This window comes from Procambarus clarkii, chromosome 31, assembly GCF_040958095.1.
Source record: "Procambarus clarkii isolate CNS0578487 chromosome 31, FALCON_Pclarkii_2.0, whole genome shotgun sequence".
NCBI lineage: Eukaryota > Metazoa > Arthropoda > Malacostraca > Decapoda > Cambaridae > Procambarus > Procambarus clarkii.
The window spans coordinates 22,225,598-22,249,601 of NC_091180.1; the positions used below are offsets into that span (position 1 = coordinate 22,225,598).

At 36.9% G+C, this 24,004-nt stretch overlaps 1 protein-coding gene across 6 annotated transcripts in view; it reads left to right on the top strand.

Annotated features, from left to right (window-relative positions):
- The first annotated feature begins 1,112 nt into the window (after positions 1–1,112).
- ras (Inosine-5'-monophosphate dehydrogenase ras) overlaps positions 1,113–24,004 on the top strand; it is a 37,787-nt gene continuing 14,895 nt past the window's right edge. For all 6 annotated transcript variants that reach the window (XR_006772927.2, XR_006772928.2, XM_045743311.2 and 3 more), the window contains exons 1-11: positions 1,113–1,347; positions 4,924–4,972; positions 6,174–6,275; positions 7,578–7,706; positions 7,854–8,091; positions 8,300–8,499; positions 8,987–9,077; positions 9,288–9,424; positions 10,556–10,658; positions 13,195–13,351; positions 18,831–18,974. Coding sequence is in view for 4 of the 6 variants with exons in the window: in XM_045743311.2 (XP_045599267.1) it covers positions 1,250–1,347; positions 4,924–4,972; positions 6,174–6,275; positions 7,578–7,706; positions 7,854–8,091; positions 8,300–8,499; positions 8,987–9,077; positions 9,288–9,424; positions 10,556–10,658; positions 13,195–13,351; positions 18,831–18,974 (1,448 nt within the window). In the remaining 2 variants the exon portion in view is untranslated. The remainder of the gene's footprint in view (positions 1,348–4,923; positions 4,973–6,173; positions 6,276–7,577; positions 7,707–7,853; positions 8,092–8,299; positions 8,500–8,986; positions 9,078–9,287; positions 9,425–10,555; positions 10,659–13,194; positions 13,352–18,830; positions 18,975–24,004) is intronic.

Genomic DNA, 24,004 nt, shown 5'->3' on the forward strand with positions numbered 1-24,004 from the left:
CAGCTGTCACGGGCTGCTTCCTGGGGGTGGAGGCCTGGTCGAGGACCGGGCCGCAGGGACACTAAAGCCCCGAAATCATCTCAAGATAACTCGAGAATCTCAAGATAGGTGAGTACAGGGAAGCTAGTACCATCCCTGCTACACGTGCCACCTACGTCGCCAAGTTCACCTGAACCCTCCCTTCACCCCTGTACACCTTGCCCTCTCTGGCGCAGGAACTATATACGTTTACGTCGCATAAAGTGAGTAACATTTCCTTAAATTTAGCACTGGACGGCGCCGACAATACTCATACTGTGGCATTCACTTATTCATCTGCACTTTTTATCTGGGGCCGGGTGAATCACTTAATTATGCAGTCCCCGTGGCGCAGTGGTAAAACACTCGCCCGACGCTTCGCGAGCCCTTTGACCTAGGTTCGTATCCTGGCCGGGGAGGATTGACTGGGCACCAATCCTTAACTGTACCCTCTGTTCACCCAGCAGTGAATTTTACCTGGTTGTTAAACTATTTGGTCTGTAGTATTCCGGGAAGTTGTTAAACTATTTGGTGGGTAGTATTCCGGGAAAAATTAGGATTAAGGACCTGCCTAAAACGCGATGCGTGCTAGTGGCTGTACAAGAATATAAGAACTCTTGTATATAAAAATAAACAAATAAAAATAAAAAATATAAATTATTCACTTCATCATTGTAGCCGAATTTATTTAATCCACCTTGCAATATTCCTTGATTACAGTTAAAGGAATGAAACCAAGTTCTGAGGATTGCTTGGCACATGGTTTAGCTTGAGTGTAAGTCAGCCAAAATTCCCTGGCACACGGCATCGTCTGCTCACTCAGCTATTTCCAGATGAGGTTTGATACTCACAACATCCTTCAAACTTCCCGCTTCCTCCGTTGCTTGGCAACAGGTGTATTCAAATGAAACCATATTGTACCTGGAACTTCCATCGAATAAATGCTTATTTTAGGCTGTAATATATTAACAAATACGCATTTAATTAAAGAATTATAAAAGACTAAAATTAAAAGAAACATTTACTTGATTTTATATCTTTAAATTTAGAAGAAAGTGATTTTGTATTGACATGGCAGCGGAGTGGGCCTCTGAGTGAGTAGTCGCCTTCAGTCTGGTCCACGCGGTGAGATCGGGTGGATCAGAGAGCAGGGCGAGCAGTGTCCTACTTGGATTAAGTGACATTGTGTAACACTTGAGCTCTGTCGCTACACACTATTACAGATTTTGAGATGGCGGATTATCTGATATGCGGTGGGACCAGTTATGTACCGGAGGATGGCAATACCGGCGCACAGTTGTTCGCCACAGGAGAGGGCCTCACCTACCAGTAAGTCCATGGTGTCTCACTTTGTCAGCTTCACAGCCTCACCCTGGCGTGCCGCGGCTCTCACACACCTAACACATTTGACACGCTTTAAAATATATCTAAGTTGCCTCGAGTATGAATTTGGCGTTAAATAGCGTGGTATTGGTAATGTACAGGGGGATGCTGGAAGAGGGAAGGGTTGTTTATCTCAGAGCGTTTAAAGGGGCGGGTCAGTGTACAGGCGTGGGCCAGGTGGCCCATGCTGGGTGGTGGGTGTACTGTACCACCACCCACTGTTCCTGGGTGGTGGGTGTACCTGTACCACCACCCACTGTTCCTGGGTGGTGGGGTGTACCTGTACCACCACCCACTGTTCCTGGGTGGTGGGTGTACCTGTACCACCACCCACTGTTCCTGGGTGGTGGGGTGTACCTGTACCACCACCCACTGTTCCTGGGTGGTGGGGTGTACCTGTACCACCACCCACTGTTCCTGGGTGGTGGGTGTACCTGTACCACCACCCACTGTTCCTGGGTGGTGGGTGTACCTGTACCACCACCCACTGTTCCTGGGTGGTGGGTGTACCTGTACCACCACCCACTGTTCCTGGGTGGTGGGTGTACCTGTACCACCTCCCACTGTTCCTGGGTGGTGGGTGTACCTGTACCACCACCCACTGTTCCTGGGTGGTGGGTGTACCTGTACCACCTCCCACTGTTCCTGGGTGGTGGGGTGTACCTGTACCACCACCCACTGTTCCTGGGTGGTGGGGTGTACCTGTACCACCACCCACTGTTCCTGCGTGGTGGGTGTACCTGTACCACCTCCCACTGTTCCTGGGTGGTGGGGTGTACCTGTACCACCACCCACTGTTCCTGGGTGGTGGGTGTACCTGTACCACCACCCACTGTTCCTGGGTGGTGGGTGTACCTGTACCACCTCCCACTGTTCCTGGATGGTGGGTGTACCTGTACCACCACCCACTGTTCCTGGGTGGTGGGTGTACCTGTACCACCTCCCACTGTTCCTGGGTGGTGGGTGTACCTGTACCACCTCCCACTGTTCCTGGGTGGTGGGGTGTACCTGTACCACCACCCACTGTTCCTGGGTGGTGGGTGTACCTGTACCACCACCCACTGTTCCTGGGTGGTGGGTGTACCTGTACCACCACCCACTGTTCCTGGGTGGTGGGTGTACCTGTACCACCACCCACTGTTCCTGGGTGGTGGGTGTACTGTCAGGGGCAGGTCTACCCGCCAGGATCTCCCTCTATCATGCCTTCAACTTTACCATGAGTGGCTACCCCGTGTTTTAGTACCTTTCCAGGTGGTTGTGTGCGTGTTATGTTGATACTCTAGTTGGCCATGTGTTCCATAATGGTTGTTCCTGGTGCTTGTCCTCCTCCCCCACTGTTCCTGGTGCTTGGGTCGTGTCCTCCTCCCCCACTGTTCCTGGTGCTTGGGTCGTGTCCTCCTCCCCCACTGTTCCTGGTGCTTGGGTCGTGTCCTCCTCCCCCACTGTTCCTGGTGCTTGGGTCGTGTCCTCCTCCCCCACTGTTTCTGGTGCTTGGGTCGTGTCCTCCTCCCCCACTGTTCCTGGTGCTTGGGTCGTGTCCTCCTCCCCCACTGTTCCTGGTGCTTGGGTCGTGTCCTCCTCCCCCACTGTTCCTGGTGCTTGGGTCGTGTCCTCCTTCCCCCACTGTTCCTGGTGCTTGGGTCGTGTCCTCCTTCCCCACTGTTCCTGGTGCTTGGGTCGTGTCCTCCTTCCCCACTGTTCCTGGTGCTTGGGTCGTGTCCTCCTTCCCCACTGTTCCTGGTGCTTGGGTCGTGTCCTCCTTCCCCACTGTTCCTGGTGCTTGGGTCGTGTCCTCCTTCCCCACTGTTCCTGGTGCATGGATCTTGACCTTCTTCCTACTCTGCTCCTGATGCTTGGGCCTTGAACATATCACCACCCTTTTCCTGGTGCTTGGGTCTTGACCTCCTCCCCAATCTCGTCTCGGGGCTTGGGTCTTGACCCCTCCCATTTTTGTTGGTGGGCAACATACCTTCTTTGGGTATTAAAGGCCCATAGCCCGGTCTCTGACAAGGCCTACAGTTAGTCGTCTGGTGAACCAGGTTGTTGGACTCTGCCTGATGTATCAATCATAGCCAGGTTGATCAGATTTGCTTTGGAGGTCTTTATAGAGTTCTCTTGGACACTTGAGGGGTTGGCCAGTTATGCCCTATGTGTAGTGGATGTGTGTTGAACAGTCTCAGGCCTCTGTCATTGATAGTTCTTTCTGAGTACCTATTGCATCTGTATTTCAATGGGAGAATTCTGCCATGCTTTCTGGTCTCATGTGATGTTATTTCTGTGTGCAGGTTTGGGACCAGCCCCTCAAATATGTTTCGTGTGTAAATTATGTATCTCTGCCGCTGCGCTCTAAAGAATACAGATTTAGGCTTTCGAGTCGGTCCTAGTAATTTAGATGGTTTATTAAATGGATTCTAGCAGTAAAGGATCTACATACTCCAGGTCTGGAATTTCTCCAACTTGGAGAAGGGATGTTATTTATTTATTTATTTATTTATATTCAAGAAGGTACATTAGTTTTGTGAGATACATAGTATGGTATTTACAGTCTTGTAAAGACACTAGTACGCGCAGCGTTTCGTTATTGTGCAACAGTATTCCACTCTAGAGAGCACTAGCATCTTGAAAAGTATCATTATGGTACTGCATCTTGTTTCAAAGGTTCTTGTTATCCAAATCTGACATTTTTCTTGCAGTTGTGGTAGCTACTTTGTGTTCTATAAAGGTAAAGTCTTCTGCCATGATTATACCCAAATTCTTTACATTGCTTTTTATGTTCTGTGGTATGATTTGACTACATTTTGTATGCGGTTTTGTTTTTATATTTTCATTGCTTCCATAGCACAGAAGCTGGAACTTGCCTTCCTTAAATACCATATTATTTTCTGTAGCACATTGAAAGACCTGATTTACACAGTTTGGAGGTTTGCTGTGTCCTCTGTTTTCTACTCTCGTAAAAATCGTAGTGTCATCAGCAAAGGATGATATGGTAGAGTACTCATTGTTGTAACCCTATGCATTATTGCAAAGGTGTAAAAATGATTGGGATAGCAGTAGGGAACTACTGTGTTAGTTAGGCTGCTAGTAACCTATTTTTTAAGGCCTTGCCAAGGGGCAGTGTATTGACATCATGATTTAATTTTCTTTAGATGTTTAATTCTTATCAGTTTCTTTGGATGATTAGCCTATCCTCGATTAGCCTGTAAAGTCGGAGGTAACATTGGCAAGGTTCAATACTGTTTGATAATGTAACCACTTAGTGCAACAGAATAATATATGATCATGGATAGATTTGCCATTTCCAGCAATGTATAAAACTATTGATGGAACTTTAGCATTCATGACACTTCTTTCAGTAGATATAAAACCTGTTTAAGTGAATAGTGCTCTACTGTTCTGTGCTCAATTATGGTATATTTTCTAAGCAACCAAGTTTATTTTCTAGCCTTAGTGTTGCTGTTGATTTCAGAAAGTGCTACTCTTAAGATTACAGTATATAATTGTAATAATGTGTTCTCTCAACAGTGACTTCATTATACTTCCGGGCTTTATTGACTTCACAGCAGAGGAAGTGGTAAGAAAAACCAATGTGTTTCATTTGTTTCATTCACACTATAAATACTGTACTTTATTAGTAATGTGCAGGAAATTATTGGTGCCCTTGCTACCTAAATGAAAACTAGTTCGATTTCAATTAAACTTTTTTTTGACGTATATGAAAAGGGTTTCATCTGGTCCAAGTCTCAGCATCGTAGCATAAATAGGGAGGGAGAAAAAAAATATTGAATTGTCAAATTTTCAAAAATGGTAAAAAATTATCAAACACAAGTGTCAACTGAAATCATGTCTAACTCAGCTATCACGATAGCATATATTAACAAATTTAATAGTTAGTTTTATCCAAAGTTTTTTTTTTTTTTGTTTATCGGACAATTTGCATGAAACTTGTACTCCTGACTGTACGTAAGCCTATCTGTAAGGTGCCAATTTTGGAGGAAATTGGTTGATGTCAACCTCAGCCACAGATGGCAGCACCTTAGACTAATTTCTAATTATATATTTTTCAAGTAACCAACGTAGTCCCTACTCTTATAATAGAAATAAACATATTTGCATAATTTTTTAGGGGAACTTTGACTATTTGTATTAGTAAAATGCCTTATCCTCAGGGATATAGCTTTATCACCTCTAATGTACTGTAGGCACATGAAGCTTATGTTGAGACTTGCCACCTCTTCCCATTTTCTTCCTGTTATATTAATTCCATTATATCACTAAAATATCAAGGTTTTTTTATCTAATAATATAACTTTGAGATTTCATAATAGTGTATAGAATTTCTACTGTACACCTTCATAATGGGTATTTTATTTAAGAAACTGGGTTTTCACACTTCCATACAAGACTATAGACAATTTCTTAAGATTTTTTTTCCATGATAATTAAATATTTATAAATTTCACATGTCCAAATGCCAGATTCTTTCCTAAACAGTTTTATGTAGCCTCCTGAACTGCATTTTTTCACTTCTGACCAATGAAAAGTGGTCCTCCCACATTTTGTTGCATGTGCTTCCTTTTAATATCTCAGCTTTATCTCCTCCCTTTCTCTATCTTATTGTACTTGCTCAATCGCCATGTTTTGCTTCATTCTGCACCCTTTATTTACCACTCCTTTCTCAACTGTTCATTATAGTCAAAATTTTTGTTTCATGCTTCCATCTGATCTCGTATTCTCCATTTTGAATAATTAAATCTTTTCTTTTCTTTTTCTAGGACTTGACATCAGCATTGTCAAAGAAGATTAGTCTGAAGGCACCCTTAGTATCATCCCCAATGGACACTGTCACAGAGTCTGAAATGGCTATAGCCATGGCTGTATGTATACACATCTTGTTATAATTGTAGTTTATGCTTACAAGACCTGTATTGTTAAATAAAATTAAATTGAGCTACATTTGAACCTTTTGTTGTAATTTGGTTAAAGGTTCCACATTTTTCTGAGCTAATTCACTCTAATACAACAATCTTTTGGCTTAAGTGCAGTACAGTATAGATTTATTCTTAGTCTGCATAGGAATAGCAGTAGCCTTTCAAAATTTCCCAGCTAGGTAATACTGGATTGATGCAGTGCTATACAATATCCAATCCAGCCTGGAATTATCATTGTTGGAAAGCTTATTTCCATAAAAACTAAAATGTCTTAATACAGTGTTAATTATCATCCTATAAACCACAGATTTGCATTTTGACATTGTCAGGTGTCTTAATAAAACTGGTGTACGTAGTTAATTTGTCTGGGATGGACATGGTTAGGTTAGGTTTCTTGCCTTTGCAACTGGAACTTGGTACTGTATTTGATTCTGGGGTACAATCCTGGGACCTGTCGGCAGCTTCTACCATCGTTTTGATACGACAACTAGAACACGACAAAATATTTCTTTCCATTTAACAATTTTCATTAAAGATCATACATGTTTACTTAATAATGGTCCACAATTAATTAATACAGTAGTAATGTATATTTTAAAGTCGTTTTACCTGTGGATAACAGTTTTTAACATTCATTGTGAAATCAACCTTATTTATTTTGTGTATAGGTGTTTTATTAGTTCTGAGAGGTAAAAAGATTCCTAATTAAAAGGTAATTTGTATTATATTTTTTCTTATACAATGTAGTGTTTTGATATTTTGCCAAGTGGACAGATATTAAGCTTTTGTTCACTCAATATTATGGCATTGTTGATAAATGTGCAGGATGAGCAAAATACTATCAAGGCTCGTCCAAAATGAGATAGATTAGTCCATAAAGGTATGAAGATAGGCCTTCTAAACTGCTTATATTATGGGGCATTGTATGAAAAGGAAGCTGCAAAGGCTCTGGGTATTTAATATTGTTGGTATCATAAGATGGCTAGGATTTTAAATTTTAAGACTTTTCATGGTCTTATTTGCATGGAGATCTTCATGGTATAAGGGACCAGGGATACCCATCTTCAATAGCTGTGATTAAGAAGCACGTGTTTTTGACGATTTTGAAGGTGTTTGGTATTTTGCTCTGATGTTTTCTAATATTGTACAAATATATTTTCCCATTTTTTCACTGTTACAAACTTATCTTGATATGTAAGTTAACTAGCCTAAATCAAGATAACATATTTTCAACCATGTTTATTTCAGCTTTGTGGTGGCATAGGTTTCATTCACCACAACTGTTCTCCAGAGTTTCATGCTCAGGAAGTAATGAAGGTTAAGAAATACAAACACGGATTCATTCGAGATCCTGTCTGCCTCACGCCACAGCATAGGGTAACTGTTAATGTTTGTTTTGGCATATTTTTGTCTGTGATGCCTTATGTATTACAATTTTCTGTGTGAAGCTTTTATTTGATTTAACTTTCTAAATAATTATTTTCTGAATAAAGTACTGTACTCAAATGTATTAATTTTATGCAGGTATCTGATGTATTTGACGTAAAAAAAAAACACGGGTTTGGCGGCATCCCAATCACAGAGGATGGCAAGATGGGCACCAGATTGCTGGGCATTGTTACATCTCGCGACATAGACTTCCTAGAACCAAACTCTGACAAACTGCTTTCAGAAATTATGACCCCGTTCGATGATCTTGTCACTGCTCCAGCAGGAGTCAGCCTTGATAAGGCAAATGAGATTCTTCAACGCTCTAAGAAGGGTAAAATGGAGGAAATTGTGATGTTTATTTGGAATGGATTCTACTTAAAATGTGGAGGATACTTAATTTTCTGAATTATCTACAAAAATTATTACTGCTTTAAATATAGGTTTGTGTGTATATTGGTAAAATGATAGACAAGTTTGAGTGGCAAGTCATTTGTATCCATTTTTTTTTACTTATGATGCAAAATTTACTCACTTTTCAGGTAAATTACCTATAACTAATGAGCATGGCGAGCTGGTGGCACTGATAGCACGCACAGATCTTAAAAAATCTCGAAACTTCCCAAATGCCTCGTATGATGCCAATAACCAGCTACTTGTTGGGGCAGCCATTGGAACAAGAGACTCGGACAAACACAGACTTGAATTACTGGTCAATGCTGGAGTTGATGTTGTGGTCCTAGTAAGAAAAAGCATTGTTATTGTTGAAATTAAATGTCAATTTTATTAGGAGCAGTTTGAAAAAATTAAAAGATAAATCTACATTTGCAATGGTTAGATTTTACTTTGAGGTATCTCAGGCTCCAGAGTTTACCTTGAAGTTTGTAAAAGCTGTTGCAATCAATCTTAAAGATCAAGTTGTAACTTGGACTAGATTAATTTTCTGCATATTAGAAATTAAAACTACTAGGTCAAAGGTGGGATGCCCTAAAAAATGAAATTTAACATTTTCCATTGTTAGAAATAAAAATTTAAAGTTTGATTTCTACAAAATATTAACATTTCATAAATCTTATGAAATGAAGATAATTAGCACTAATTTGAGCAAGTCTTAACCAATAACATTAATATTTCTAAAATTGAGGAATTTAAGTAACAGTTGCCATGGTAATAGGCAAACCTTTTGAATTTTAATTAGTTAATTTAGTGGTTGTGAATTCTCTTTCCAGGATTCTTCTCAAGGAAACTCAATTTATCAGATTAATTTAATACGATATATAAAATCTACATATCCAGAGCTGCAGATTATTGGTGGAAATGGTGAGAAACTATTTGCGTTTTGTCCAACAACATTTAAATAAGAACATTTAATGGAACAATGAATGGAACATTTAAATAAGATTATAATAAAGGAAAGAATGTTTTACTTTAAATTTCGTGCATCTTAATCTGATAAAAAAAAATTGGAGCCTTTATGAATTGAATCTGTAAGTAGAGTAGTGTAATAGCAGCCTTTTCATTTCTTCGCAGTGGTAACAGCTGCTCAGGCCAAGAATCTAATAGATGCTGGTGTGGATGGTCTGCGTGTGGGCATGGGGTCAGGCTCCATATGTATAACACAAGAAGTGATGGCCGTGGGTAGGCCCCAAGCCACAGCAGTGTACAAGGTAAAACACTTGTTAATATTTCATATATGTACTGTATTTTCATTTGTACATTATTGCCAGTTAATTTATTGACATGTATATATATTTAGTTCACTAATTTCTGTTACCTGTATTAAATAGGATGGTAGTTTGTACAGACACTACCTGTATTTGTAGTGTCTGTATATGCACAGACTTCTGTAGATTACTGTATAGTGTCTGCTCAACTGTTTCAGGGAAAGCTCCTATGGTAGCTCCTGGTTACTAGCTACCTGGATAGCCTTGCTCAATTCAGTCCACTTCAGGCTCTTTCGAGTTTATCATAATCCTACATGGAACCAGAGACCAAAACTTGACCACTTCTATAGAAGCTCAAGGAACAGGGAATATGAAATAATCTTAACAAACTGTCACGAAAAAGGTGGATGAGCCAAAACTGACAATTGTCAAGATAACAAATCCTATAAAACGAGACTGCTACATACCTAAGTCGAGCAAAGTACCCAATTCCCTCGTTAACAGTTGCTGCTAGGCGGCAGTTAAGTTGCCTCCATCTCTCTAATGGTGCAAAGGGAGATGCCCAGTGGGTCCAGTGTCCCCTGTTCCAAGTGTGGGATTATGTGGCTAAGTTTATACAGTATATATTTTATTTGTAGTGAGTGGACTGTATAAGTAATTTAATTTCCAACACAATTCCCACAGCTGGGGGGTTAGTGTATTAGTTAGAATTCAGATAGAACAGGCATTGTAACTAACTCACAAAGGTTAATCCAAGCTAAATTGATTGAATTATTTAAAATATCTGTACTGTCTGAATGGGGTTAAAAGGGCACTTTACACAGGGAATGGGCACTTTTCTCGGTACATATTTTACTGCTGCTTTTACTCTGGCATGATTTGGGCTGTATAGTGGTTTATATATGTTCTTTTAATTATGGCAGTGCATATTTATTTAGATTTACTCAATTTAGTGTAGTTTTTTACTATTAAATAGTTCTCACTCTGAAATGTGATTGTTCAATTTAAACTTTTCTTTTACATATTTTGTAAAGTTGTCATTACCTTCACTGGGGTTTTAATTTAAAGTTAGGTTTTGCTTTTAATAAAGCATTATCTGATGCTAATTATGACTAGAATACATAAATGTTTCAGGTTGCAGAATATGCAAGACGATTTGGTGTGCCTGTTGTTGCAGATGGTGGAATATCATCTGTTGGCCATATTATAAAGGCTTTGGCACTTGGGGCATCTACAGGTCAGTATATATTTGTTCTTGTTTATATATACAATATTTTAAATTGAATGAAGGTTATGAGTAGGGCTAAAAATATTCTTGTTAGGGTACAATATATTTACACAATTTTTAAGATGTGTATTTAGTTTTAATTACTGAAAAGGATGTAGAGTAGCAGCAAGCTGTAAAGTTTTGCTGCTTAAGTGTTATTTACACATGGCCTACTAAACTTTGCATTTATCTATGTAAAATTCATATTTTATTTTGGAAGCTGGTAAACTTGAAATAGTGAACACCTAAACCCCGCAAATTAAGTCATGCTCCCCAGAAGCTCAATTGTGTGACTGCAATTAATTGGTTGTCATTTGTGAGCTTGTTCCATATATTGGGTTTCTTTATATGCATGGTATTTCTTGGCTACATGTTGTCAGTCTTGGTACACTGAAGAGGTGTTTTTGTCTTGTCCTGAAATTAATGGCTGTGCTTGCTTAATTAACAGTGCCTACAGAAAAGTGAGGTGGTGCTCTTTATACTCCAGCTGCTGGCTATTTTGTTCCCAATTTATTTGCCTTTCCTGATCATCGCACTCTTTGAAAATACTGTACCACTAATATTTACTTTGCCTCTAACCCTATTACCCTTCCAATTTTCCAATTTATCAAGAAAGCTTAATTTATCTTTTCAAGAGTAAGGTAAGACATGACTGAAGTGTCTAAAAGGACGAGAAAGTATAACAAAAAGGTACACAGTATTAAATAAGGTGTTAAAATTATCAGCACTAAATGAACATGAAATAATGAATACACATTGCAAAATTTAGATTAAGGAAAGGCATGGGTAAATATTATTTTTAGAAATAGAATTGTTGATTAATGGAACAAATTCCTAAAAATATAATGGATGTGAGATAGCTGGATTGCTCTGAGTGAAGGTTAGACATACTGTACTTTTTGTTTTATACTACTATTTCCCTCCATGCCTACCTTATTCGCCTAGTTGTGCTTGTGGGGGGTTGAGCTTCGGCTCAACAATTGACGATGTCCACAGCCTAAGGGTTAAGGCACTTAATGGAGGCAACAGGTTCCTAAAAATCTTGTATACATAACAATAAAAATATTGGAGTTAAAGGATATAATATAGCCAAAGATACCCCTGAAGAAACTTTAAACAATTATTGTCTGGTTTTTACACGTATGATACAAATATGGATATAATAGGTCTGTGGATGTAATGGAGTTTACCTTGACCCCATGACAAATCCTACCACCATTTCATGGTACGAATGCGGATATTTTCGTGAATGTTACTAGGGAAATAGTCGTCATATGCCGATTTAAACAATTACGGTCTTGAGTTTTACATACATGATGCATGGATGGATATAATAGCTCTGTGGATGTAAATAAATAAAAAGTGATGAACCAGTAAAACCTCCAAGAATAAAATGGGAAGTGTCAGCAAAGTCAAGCCCCAGGCGTTGACAAGTGCCAGATGCAGTCTTGCAGAGCGCTTGCACCCAGTGAAACTCTAAATATTCAATATTCACTTATTTTCATGTTTTTCTTACAAATTAAAGAAAACTTATTTTCTTACTAACTTACAAATTATTATTTTTTTTTTTTTTTTTTTTTGTACATAGAAAGGTATGACCATTTATCCATAGCCACTCTGAAAGGTTTAAGTGCCTCCCTAAACTTCTCCCATGCCTTTTTTGTCTTCTCCTTTTCCTCCTTACACTGATGAACCATGGGTTTGCTGTTCTCATTTTGTCCACTTCCTTCCTAAAGAATATGAACTGGTCCAGTGCTTTGCATTTGTTTGATTATCTTGTTTGCTGACTTTCCTTCCATTTCAGTCTTCTATTGAACATTCTGCAGTAAGTCCTAAACCCTCCTGTAGTCACCTCTTCTGTATTCTCTCATGCTTTTTATACCATTTCAGACATAGTCAGGGGGTGCAGTGCCAATTTTATAGGTGCCAGAGCTCTAGTGAGCCTGAAAAAGCCTGTCATTTCGTGTCCAGTTTCTATGTATGTCACATGATTAAATACTGTATTTCATGTTTGTACTCAACTATCATAAAAATATAATTATCAAACGAACATCAATCATGCATTTATAAATTTTAAGAAGTTAAAAGAAGGCTAGAACCACCCCAAGAAGCACTAAATTATGTAAAGTTGTGTATAGCAGTTTTGTCATTTTACCTGCCAAGTATTTAATAATAAATTTAATATTGCATGAATAAAGAATACCTGTATTGAATGACAGCTAAAGCCATGAACATTACTGCTGAATATTCGTATCCAAAGCGGTAGGTTGGCAATTTTCTCATACCACTCGTCTCGCATAAATGGACAAAGTGTTCACAGGAGCGGTGCTCTGGTGAGCTCTGGCAGCACTGCACCACTCCATATAGTATAATACTTTGTTCTACAATGTAATTGATCAGGATTACACTTGAAGGGGGGGGGGTGACCTGTCATTAGATTAAAAAACTGCAATATATATTTGATACTATATATTAATCTCTTTCTTGGTTATACTTCACATTTTAGTGATGATGGGGTCAATGCTAGCTGGAACTTCGGAGGCGCCTGGTGAATATTTCTTCAGCAATGGTGTTCGTTTGAAGAAGTATCGAGGCATGGGCTCACTGGAAGCAATGGAACGCAAAGATACACAAGGATCTGCAGCTGACCGCTACTTCCATGGGTATGTATGTAGTGTGTGAATTTAACTGTCCACCGATTTTGCACTATACTTACTATTGTTAATCATTAAACTCCTCTGTTTCAGCTTTTATTTAGTTACTGTGATAATTTTTTTATTGTAGTTTTATGTAAATGTAATGCATTTGGTATTTACTATTATTGTGTATTTACTTTTATGTTTTGATAGTTTAGAATTTGATGTTTGATAATATTGAGCATGTATGACATTATTTTACTATTTTATAAGTCTTTTCCCCCTTTCATAAAGCATTTTAATGCACAAATAATTATTACATAAATTATAAGTAGGATACAGGTATTTCTGAATTTTGTTTCCATATGTAATTAACTAAGAGCTAAAAATTGCATAAATTAGTCTGTCTTTTAGAATCCTTAAGAAAATTATAAGTCTTGATGTATAATGCATCAAGAGTATTATGACATAGTCATCTAGTCAGTGCTTTATGGACTCTGTTAATGTGAGCATGACAGTCATGCTCGGCAAATCACAAGAAACTGTCACAAGTCTGTCTGATTTTGATTGGGTGAAAAGGCAAGCACAGTGTATCGTACGAAAGGAAGTGTTACAAAACTATTTGATAATTGGACTGTCATGAACAATAAGGACATTAATATTAAGGACAATATTAATACATTAATATTGACATATTCAAAACAAGGCACATTAGTAATTGGTACTAGGATCCATAAGAAGCATTAGAAATCTAATTTTATTCATTATTCATTTATTGTTAGCCATCATATTCATATTAAGAAAATCCCTAGGAACCGTGATGAGGATTCGGGCCTATGGGTGGGTAATCCCTCGCACACGCCCCAGACAACCATGCCACGATATGGTCAAAAGGATTGCAACCTGGAATTCTGCTGTTCTTTCCTCGATGACAGCCAGAGTGCATGGGGGATTGTGTGAAAATCCTCGGGGAAACCCTCGTGTGTTCAGCGAACTCCAGGTTGCAATCTTTTTGACCATGTCGGGGCTTGATTGTCTCGGGCGTGTGCGTGGGACTACCCACCTCATAGGTTAGAATTCACATCACGGCTCCTACAAATTTTCTCTATGAATAATATGCATAAGATGGCTAGAAATTGATGAATAATGAATATTAGATTTCTAATGCTTCTTATGAATCCTATTACCAATTACTGTCTTGTTTTGAATGTATACATTAATTTTATTGGTTTTAGATTCTAACCGTAACACCCAGAGTTTGTATTTAGGTACGGTAATTTCAGTATTGTTTAGATGGCGTTCGATAATTTTATTATTTTTCCATAGGCTTAGAATTCTACATTTATTTGCATTTAAAGAAAGAAGTGAACAATGTAAAGATTACCAATTTTTCATATTATGATGATAATTTTGAAGTTGATCCTCATGGGTTGGGATTATAAGAGAAAGTGAGAGTAAATTAGAGGGGTAGAGGTTGAGAAGACTCCTGGAGAAAGGAAGAGGTGGGGTGGTCTTTGACTTGTGGTGCGTAAGGGAAATTCTATTTTGAAAGGGTTGTGATCACAAACTCGGTGAGATAAGCAAATTAACAAGTACCTGTACCGTAAATTTTGTAGTAGTAAAGAGATTAGTATTATCCCAAGAAGTTTAGAATTATTGTTTTAAGGGTAATTATAATTGGCCATGAGGAGGATGATAGTGATACATGGTGTGCTGTGAGGAAATAATTTTGCAGATTTAAATGTATTGTGAATGTTATCTATTTCTAATTCATTTAAGCAACAATGCAATAATTTGTTGAGTGAGAGAGAGAGGGGTGGAGGGGTTGAGGGCAGTTACAAGATGAGAGATGCATCTGGTGGTTCTTTCATCCCTAAAGTCTTGTCATGTGCCATTTTGAAGTTTCCAATCCATTTAACTCTTCAAAAGAGAATTTACATAAAATTTGCTGCATTTTTCTAATTTTAATTTTACTTGTTCTCGATGTTGCAGATTTAAGTTCTTGCTTATAAATTTTGATTCCATTCTCAATTCATATTTTAAAGTAATGAGCCCCAGCTCCAGGGCCCATCTTTTACATATTAATTGTTTAGTGTGATGACTCGCAACCCTTTTGATGTTTATTGTATCTACTCGTGGCTGTAAATAGATATCCTGCAAGTCATTCAAATTTTCACTTCTACACACATGTATACAGGTTGTGGGCAATGTATTAATTTGACATTCTTAACTTTGGTTATGCTTTTATACAATATAATCGTCCTAAACGACATTAATATTATCTTTTATTTATTACAATATTGCAATTAATAAATATTATCACCATAAGTATTTATAAAGGAATTTTGTTTAATTTATAAAAATTAAAAGATAGTTTATCTTGGTTTAAATACTTTTAGTATGCATAAATGTTATATTAACTTTATATTTACATTTGAGTGCTATCAGTGTTATTAGCTTCTGCAGATGTTAGAAATTTTGGTGTACATTGGCAGAAATTGCATGTTGTCAGGGAATGTTTCTTGGCACTGTATCTAACCTCCTGTTGTGCTCAGGGGCACACAAAGCGGGTTCAACTGTGCATGCAAAAAGCCATCGGGCTCGGCTAATCCTTCATCAGTGGCGCACAGTCCAAACTGTTTCGTATATTTTGGGGGGTAAGAGAAACCTGTAGAGCAGTTGCCAATGTATTTTGTGGTACCACACATTGATGCCTCTCGAGCAAACATCTTCCTGTACAAGCATTGCTTTATACCGTATCACGTAATTTTAGGTTTCATGTTTTTTTTTTTTTTTTTTTTTTTTTTTTTTTTTTTTTTTTTTTTTTTGCCTGATGTTCTTTTATACAGTTTTGATGTACAAAATTTACTGTATTTGATGTAAGAATCGTACATTTAGGAAATTATGCTTTCTAGCTATTATTTGATTGTGAATAAATAATCCATGTGCACACTAGTCATTAATGATTGCTCTCACCCACTGACGAGATTTTTTGCATTATTGGTTATTTGTTAAGGCTTTCCCAAATACATGAAGTTGCCCAAGTTGCCATGAATTTAAGAGACATCTGATGTGGTTGGGAGAACTATATTTTCAATGATAAAATGTTTGCATAGAAATCTGCCAATGTTACAGTACAGTATATTTACTTCAGCACAACATTAAGTCCAGTATATAATGTAGCATAAGATTTATTTTAGACGCCAATATTGATAATGTTTGTTATCATTTTCCATTCCCTATGCTTAATATTTTGTTTGATTTAGATAAGTTATTGCATTTATTAACACTGCTAACGTAGGGGTGTTACAAGATTTACTTTAATTTTATCAATACAAGACGGCTTAGTCTTCAGTTTGTTCACTCCAACAGTCTTATTTGACTTATTGCAAAAATAAAAAATTCAGAAGCTTTATTTTAAAATTAACTCTGGTCAATCATCATATTTTGTGCATGAGCAAATTTTGTTCTTCAGTATAAACCTGATCCGAGGAATGCTCAGATATTCAATTTTTGTTGCAGGCTTGGCATTGAGAGATTTGTAGAGCACACAGGCTTTGAGCAAGCAGCTTCTTTCCCCCCCTCCCCCCCACACACACATGTTATGACTGTGAACTGATAGTGCAAAAACAAAGGAACTGCTAAAGTCAACTAAATATGAGAAATTAATTTCCAGACCTTGTTACATAACTTGATGATTTGGGGATGGGTAGAATTATTCAGTCATAATATCTTTCCCATTTCTTACTCTGGAGGATAATATCAAGCAGGCAGTTTAACTTGTAGGGAATTTATTTAATGCTTTGCCATTTTGACTGGTAAAGGCTTTCACAAACTGAAAATAGTTGCATACTTCTAAATAAACAGATACAGTACTGTACTTGGGTCTGATTATTTTTTTTTTGTTCTTTAATTAAGAACTTAAGTTAACACTTTCGCGCTCTCAGCGCTCAAAAAAAAACAATGCCCCAGATGCTTTCGGCACTTCGCGCACCTACGCGGTAAGACCGAAAAGTGTACACTCTTTTGACTGTCCTGACAATAATTGAAGGCGCACGTATTTAAATTTGGTATCACTGTGTTCGCAATGAAATTGTCTATAAGAGCATACCTATAAAATGCCGCCCAAGCATAAGGAGTATCAACACCAAATAAAAAACTATGCAGATCACTCGCCGAGAGCGCCAAACAGCAACAAAATGTTTCCACTCTCTTAATGGTTGCGAAGCCTACAGTTGTCCTACATCGCTAATTTTGGTATCATTGGAATCGCAATAAAATTCTCTACACGGACATATGCATATGAATGTTTAATATAGGTAATTGCCCACCCGCAAGAGTGTGTGAAGTGGAGAGTAGTTAGCCGCGAGCGCACTGGCGAAAACACAGGGGGGAAATCATGCTTGGAAAGTTTATACGTTTCCTGACCCTACTTTTCTATGTACGTATTTCTTTTTTATACCAATGTGTTCGCAATAAAATTTTCTATAAGATGAACTGTATAACATTTGTACAAAGCATGTGTAAGAGAAGCGCCAAATATAGAACCACGTCGCTCAGTATGCGTTTGCGGCAGAAACGAACGCATTGTTTTCGTTCGTTTGATGTTTGTCATGTTTATACTTGTTGAAACATTTTATAATTTGTATGACAGTGATCGCAGTAAAATTCCCTACACAGACATATACATAACACATACAAATATTTCCCACGTGTTGGATATATCAACGGCTAAAGGGAACCCACTGCCACACGCTCGCCACACCCCCAAACATACTTTGTGTATTTTTTTTTTACTCATAGAAGTTTATGTGATATAATATTCATTCTGGTACCAAAACATTCGCAAATAAATTCCCTACAAAACAAAAGTATCCCCATCCATTTCGGTTAAAAAATGGAATTTATAGAAATATTTTTTCGATGGACGAGAAAACTCGGCTGTTATGTGGAATCGTAAGAGAAAACGGCGACGAGTTATCTCTAAAGCGCGAAAGTGTTAATACAGTTGTACATAATAAACTTATTGAGTTGGAAGGATGTAAAACCAAAAGATAAGGATAAAGTGGCAGGGAATATGAGATTGACAGTTTATAATTGTATGTATCTGTTTGTGTTTGCTATCATGTTGTGTACTAGAGAAAGCAAGCACTGTATATATAAAATAACAATGTAGTGTGTACATTATGCATCCATTATCAGGACTTACTTGGCTAAGTCAGATTCAGATTTATATTTCATGGCATGTCATAATTTGATCTAGTTGACTTGGATCCCTTTACCACTTTCACATAAAGTATTCTTTGTCGTGTTGTTTCATACTTGGTAAATTATTTCATTTACTCCAATTACTTTGAATTCCAAAAAACCTTTAAATAAATATTGTACAGTTTATATGTTTTTAATTCCAAAGTGGTTATTTATATTTTACATTAAGGCTATTTAAGTTTTTCTTGTATAAATGTTGTCATTCTTAATTAAGAACAATATTTTCATTGCCTTGCAGGGAGGGTGATGGTATTAAGGTAGCCCAAGGTGTGAGTGGGTCTATAGTGGATAAGGGTTCCATTTTGCGCTTCCTTCCTTACCTGGTTTGTGGAATCCAACATGGTTGTCAAGATATAGGCTCAAAGTCATGTTCCATGCTCAGGTAAGAACATTTTTGTTTTTTGGGGGGAATGAGGGTGGGACTTAAAATGTCCAGCCCCATTTTTTTGTTTATGTTGTACTCATTCCATGGAGGATGTATTTGCAGTGTAAAGATCATGCATTCATAAATCTCAAAAGTAGTATTCGGTAGTAATATATGGACGTACTAGGTTTGCGCTACATAAAAAATTAATGCTGGTTTAGCCCTAAGTAGAATTTCTATTTACTCATTAAATGAATGCTTTTAAGTTTTCTCTCTGGCAAACTCTTGCAACCAGCATAAATATATATTTTAGACAGCATCTGTGTGATTGCATCCAACATGTCTGGGAATACTGAGCTTCTGGAAAGTTCTGACAGTGCTCTTGTTTAATACCATTGGTTAACACCATTCCTTCTGGCAGCTTCACTTGACATCCATCATTACTAAGATTTGTATTAATTATCTATGCTAACTTTAGCATTAGTTATTACCCACTCCCTGCAGTTACAAAATCAAAAAACACTAGCAAATGAGTAAAATGTAAAAAATTACATTTGTAAATGATTGGAGAAGGGTGAGAAGTTGTTTGAATGTAAAAATGTTCGTGAATTCTAACGGCTCTAGATGATCAGCATTTATTATGCTGAATCAGTAATTCAATAAGGCTGATTACTAAAAAATTTCTAAATTAGTGTTGGTAGACAAATATTAGTTTCCTTTTTCCAGTAATGATTAGGCCTGGTAGTTGCTGGGTAATATAGCTTTTAGTGTGTAAACGTGTACCATTGAATGTGTATTCCCATTTCCAGACTCAAAACACTAGCTGCTAAGTGACTGTAGATTTTCATTATAGTGCACTTTATAATATAGACAATGCATGCATAACTAGGGAAGCTTGAGGTGTATGGAAATCATGTCTTGTAAACATTTTACAGTAGCTAATCTGTTATCTGTCGCTCAACTGTCCATTAAGTCAAATATCTCTGGCTGAGACCTGGATATGTTCTGGATCAGTGACCAAAATATACTAAAGTCCAAGTTAGACCAAGTATCAGTGTGCAGCATTTCCATCATGATACATGACACATAATATTCTGGATAAGTCACCAAAAAGAGGCAAATAATTTTCATGAAAATGGTCAAAAAGTTTCTGTTGTAAAATACAATATCTGCAGTCTGTAAATTATTTGAACTGTTCTGATAAATCATTTGTGCAGTCAAATTATCAGGATCTGTGTGGCAGATATAAATCGGTTACTGTAATAGCAATTTATTTTCCCATTTGGTGGTAAGTTGACTTTAACTTAATGATATGTTTTGCATGTTCCATAACTAAACAAACTTGCTCGACAATATGGTGTGCATCTTTGTAATGGAATTGTGGTTAGAAAATGTTCTCCTTAACTCCTATTGAACATTAATATTGTTTTTACTTTTCTTGCAATGCTTATTATTTATGCCAAAATTGTATTACTAAAGGATCTATTTGCACTATCATGTGTAGATGTTTTAAGAAATCGATGGGAGATAATTGCTTTCATTTGCTTATGTGAACATGACTGATATAATTTTAGGGAATTCCCTTTTTTTCATTGATAGACCATATTCCACATTGGTAATGGAGCACCTCATAGTGGTCTGCCACATGCTTTAGCATTTCCAGTACTTTTTTCATGTATATTTGTGCTTCTTAACCCTTAATCCGTGCAAAACATACATACAAGATTTGACAACTAAAGTTTTTCAAACTTACACAAACACTTTCCAATTTTTTTTGCATAATCAACTAGGCAAATGCTCCAACTTTGTCTAAATGATAACATAACTTGAAAAACAAGAAAATTAAAAATAATTTTATAATTGAATATTGAAAACTTCAGATTTTCAATTCGGATTAAAAAATATAAACTATCACCAATTGTTCATTTGGTGTTATGCTCTCAGAATAGCATATGATTTTCATTTTCATCTATTTAGAATATAGGTTTTCAGTAGTTTACTGTAAGAAAAATCGTCAATGTGGCATTTGAAATATGTGACAAATTTAGACAAAAATAAATTATAACTCCAAACGAATAAGGTTTATGAAAAATCCATTCTGAAGGGATTGTAGAACAGACAGCCGAGCACACAATGTCAAAATGGTAGGAATCGGTCAGAAACTTGAATTTTAGAAGCCACTCAAAGTTGAAACTCTAGTTTCAGAGATAATTGAAGTTGAAGTTCTCAACAATGAATAGAGGTAGTTCTAATTTGTTAATTGTATATTTAATAAACATTGTTTGGCATTCGTACTTGAATGTGAAAGTTGTAGGTCAGTATGTGTTGAAATGAAGTAGAGAACCCCCACCACCACCACCAAAAAAATTATATAATGATAATTACAATGATTTAGGGGATATATTTAGGGTATACTTTATATAAGTTAAAAAACCCTAATCTGGTCCCTAATCATCAAAACCTATAGAGACAAAGATAATAGTTTGAAATCTGTGGAAAAAATCAGTCCCAAGTTCTGCAAGTTGTAACTGATTTATTTGTTGACCAGTTTCATTCTATGTTTACATAGTTATGGAAGGGTATGCACTCTCCAGGATGTAAAGGTTATAACAAAATCAGATAGTAAACAAAGGGAGAAAATAAATCTTAAAAAAGAAAAAAAAAAAAAAAAAAAAAAAAAGTTCCCCTAAAAAAAATATTTTATGGACATCGATGAAAGTAACATATATTAATATTGGGTAATGTATTTATGATAACAAAATAGAGCATAATAACATACTTACTCATTATTATTTATGTATTACTCAGCCATGCTATAAAGGCACCAGTTGCATATCCACTTTGTGGACACTTCTTACTACTATTCTTCTTCTTTGAGGGTTGGACAGGTGCTTGCATCTCTTTATTGCTGCGTTATCCCTAAGTTCCAGTCAATAGGAGCTGTTCTCCTTGTCAACAAAACGTTCTTTTTAAAAATTCGTCTAAAATCAATTTCTGAAAATATTTTAATGAAAGCTTCATGACGCTGAAGCCAATAAATTGGAAATTTAACATTTTACATAATTTGAATGTTTCTCGTTTTCAGGCTCAAAATATTGAGCGGTTTAAGGGTTAAAGCAATCCTCGGTGTGATTGTACCTACTGTGAAAGAACCTTATGTTCAAGAATGCTCTTTTTTTTTCTCTTCTCTCCCCCCCCCTGTTTTCTCTTCTTTTAATGTTGCTTATGGCAGTTGAGATCCTCTTTGACCTGGAGAAAATGTATGACACAACCTGGGTATGTAGTACTTGAACTCGTTTGCATTCTTTTATTTAACTGGTCATTTTGCCACTTCATAATTGCCATTAATATTTTGGACTTTTTTCAAACTGGTTTATTCTGCTCCCTTTAAGTTAACATTACTGCATGCAGCGTTGAATTTTTCCTTATTAGATGGTTAATTCGGTTCGGAATTGATTGTCATCTTTAGTCCTTTGTCAGTCAATTTGTATACAAGGATGATATGGTGCGTGTGTCATACTGTAACCGATGTACCTGTACTGAACATCACGTGTATCATATTGCTGTTTTATAATCTTTAGCTGCGAGAATAGCACGCTTACAGGAGCCTTTATGAATATTTGTGATGTGTCCACATCTTTTCTACACTACTACAAAGGGGAAAATCCTGATAATTATATTTTTAAAGCCTTAACCCATACAGTAAAAGCATTTTACCCCATTGTCCTAACACACTTTTTACATGAACAATTTTCACAAACAGTAGCAATATTTCTCACTTTACAATGGTTTTAAATCTAGTGAGGGTATTATCTTGTTGTACATGTGCTGTCATCATGATTACATGTCATCAAATGACTTATGTGCTGCCTTCCCTCAGACAAGAATTTTTACTACAAGACTTCATGCTCTTTTTATGTGCACGAAGGCAGTTGCTTTCATGAATTATTGTTTACGCAATATAATAACTTTTGTCCCTGGGTAATAAGAGTTTTATAATTGCTTATGCTTCAAAGTAGAGAAATGGTTGTTATTCCCCTTCCTCCTCTTTGACCTTGCTTCAGATAGCTTAGGAAACACAATTGATCAATCGTATCAATTATAATGTGACTATTGCTCTAACGCTCTATTTACCATTTATTTGTTATTCCTCTTAGCTTCAATTTATACGTCATATATAGTGAAACATTCTACATGCTATACAATATACAGGAGAGAAAAAGTGCTCACTGAATGATACTTTTTGACGTTTTTCTCTGTACGATCTATTTTGATTTTTTTACTCTTTGTACTTCACTCACTTGCAACTTTCTATTTTTAGTCCATGCTACTTTGTAACATCTTGCACTTTATTTGCTATACAACATGGCCCCTGTGCACATTCACGACCTTACAATTTGGCCCCTTGCACTTTCACGACCTTGCAACGTGACCTCTTCCACAATCATAACTTTGCAACATGACCCACAATCATGACACTGCTTGAAGGCTTCTGACTCCTTAGTTAAAGCCACGGCAAAGTATTAATGCTCTAAATAAAGTTAGCAGCCTTCAAGTATGCTTCAAGACATCTTCCCTAAGCTGTCTAATGCAAAAGTCAAAGTGAAGTTTCAGGAGGAATGGTAGCTATTTATTCTGAAGGTACAAGCAATTAGAAAGCACATGCTATCCAGGATAAAAAATAATTTTTTTGTGTTTTATTAATGATTAATGGCTTCAGACCTAATATTTCTCATTTAATAGAGACGCAAATTCAATGTTTGTTGCATTTCTACTCTAGCAGGTATGAGATAGGCAAGTTTTGCTGGGTACTCTGATATATTAATGTGACCTCCAATGACCTAGTAGATGCCACTGATAACTGATGTCATTTGTACATCTCATCACCTAGAAACCCATTCCTAACTGATATTTGTAGTCATTTATAATGCTATTCACAATCATTGGAGTGAGTGCTTGGTATTGCCAACATCAAATTATGTCAGCAAATATTCTATTCCCATGACCTCCCTCCTATAATTGTAATAGGAAATGGTGAAATGCCCTTA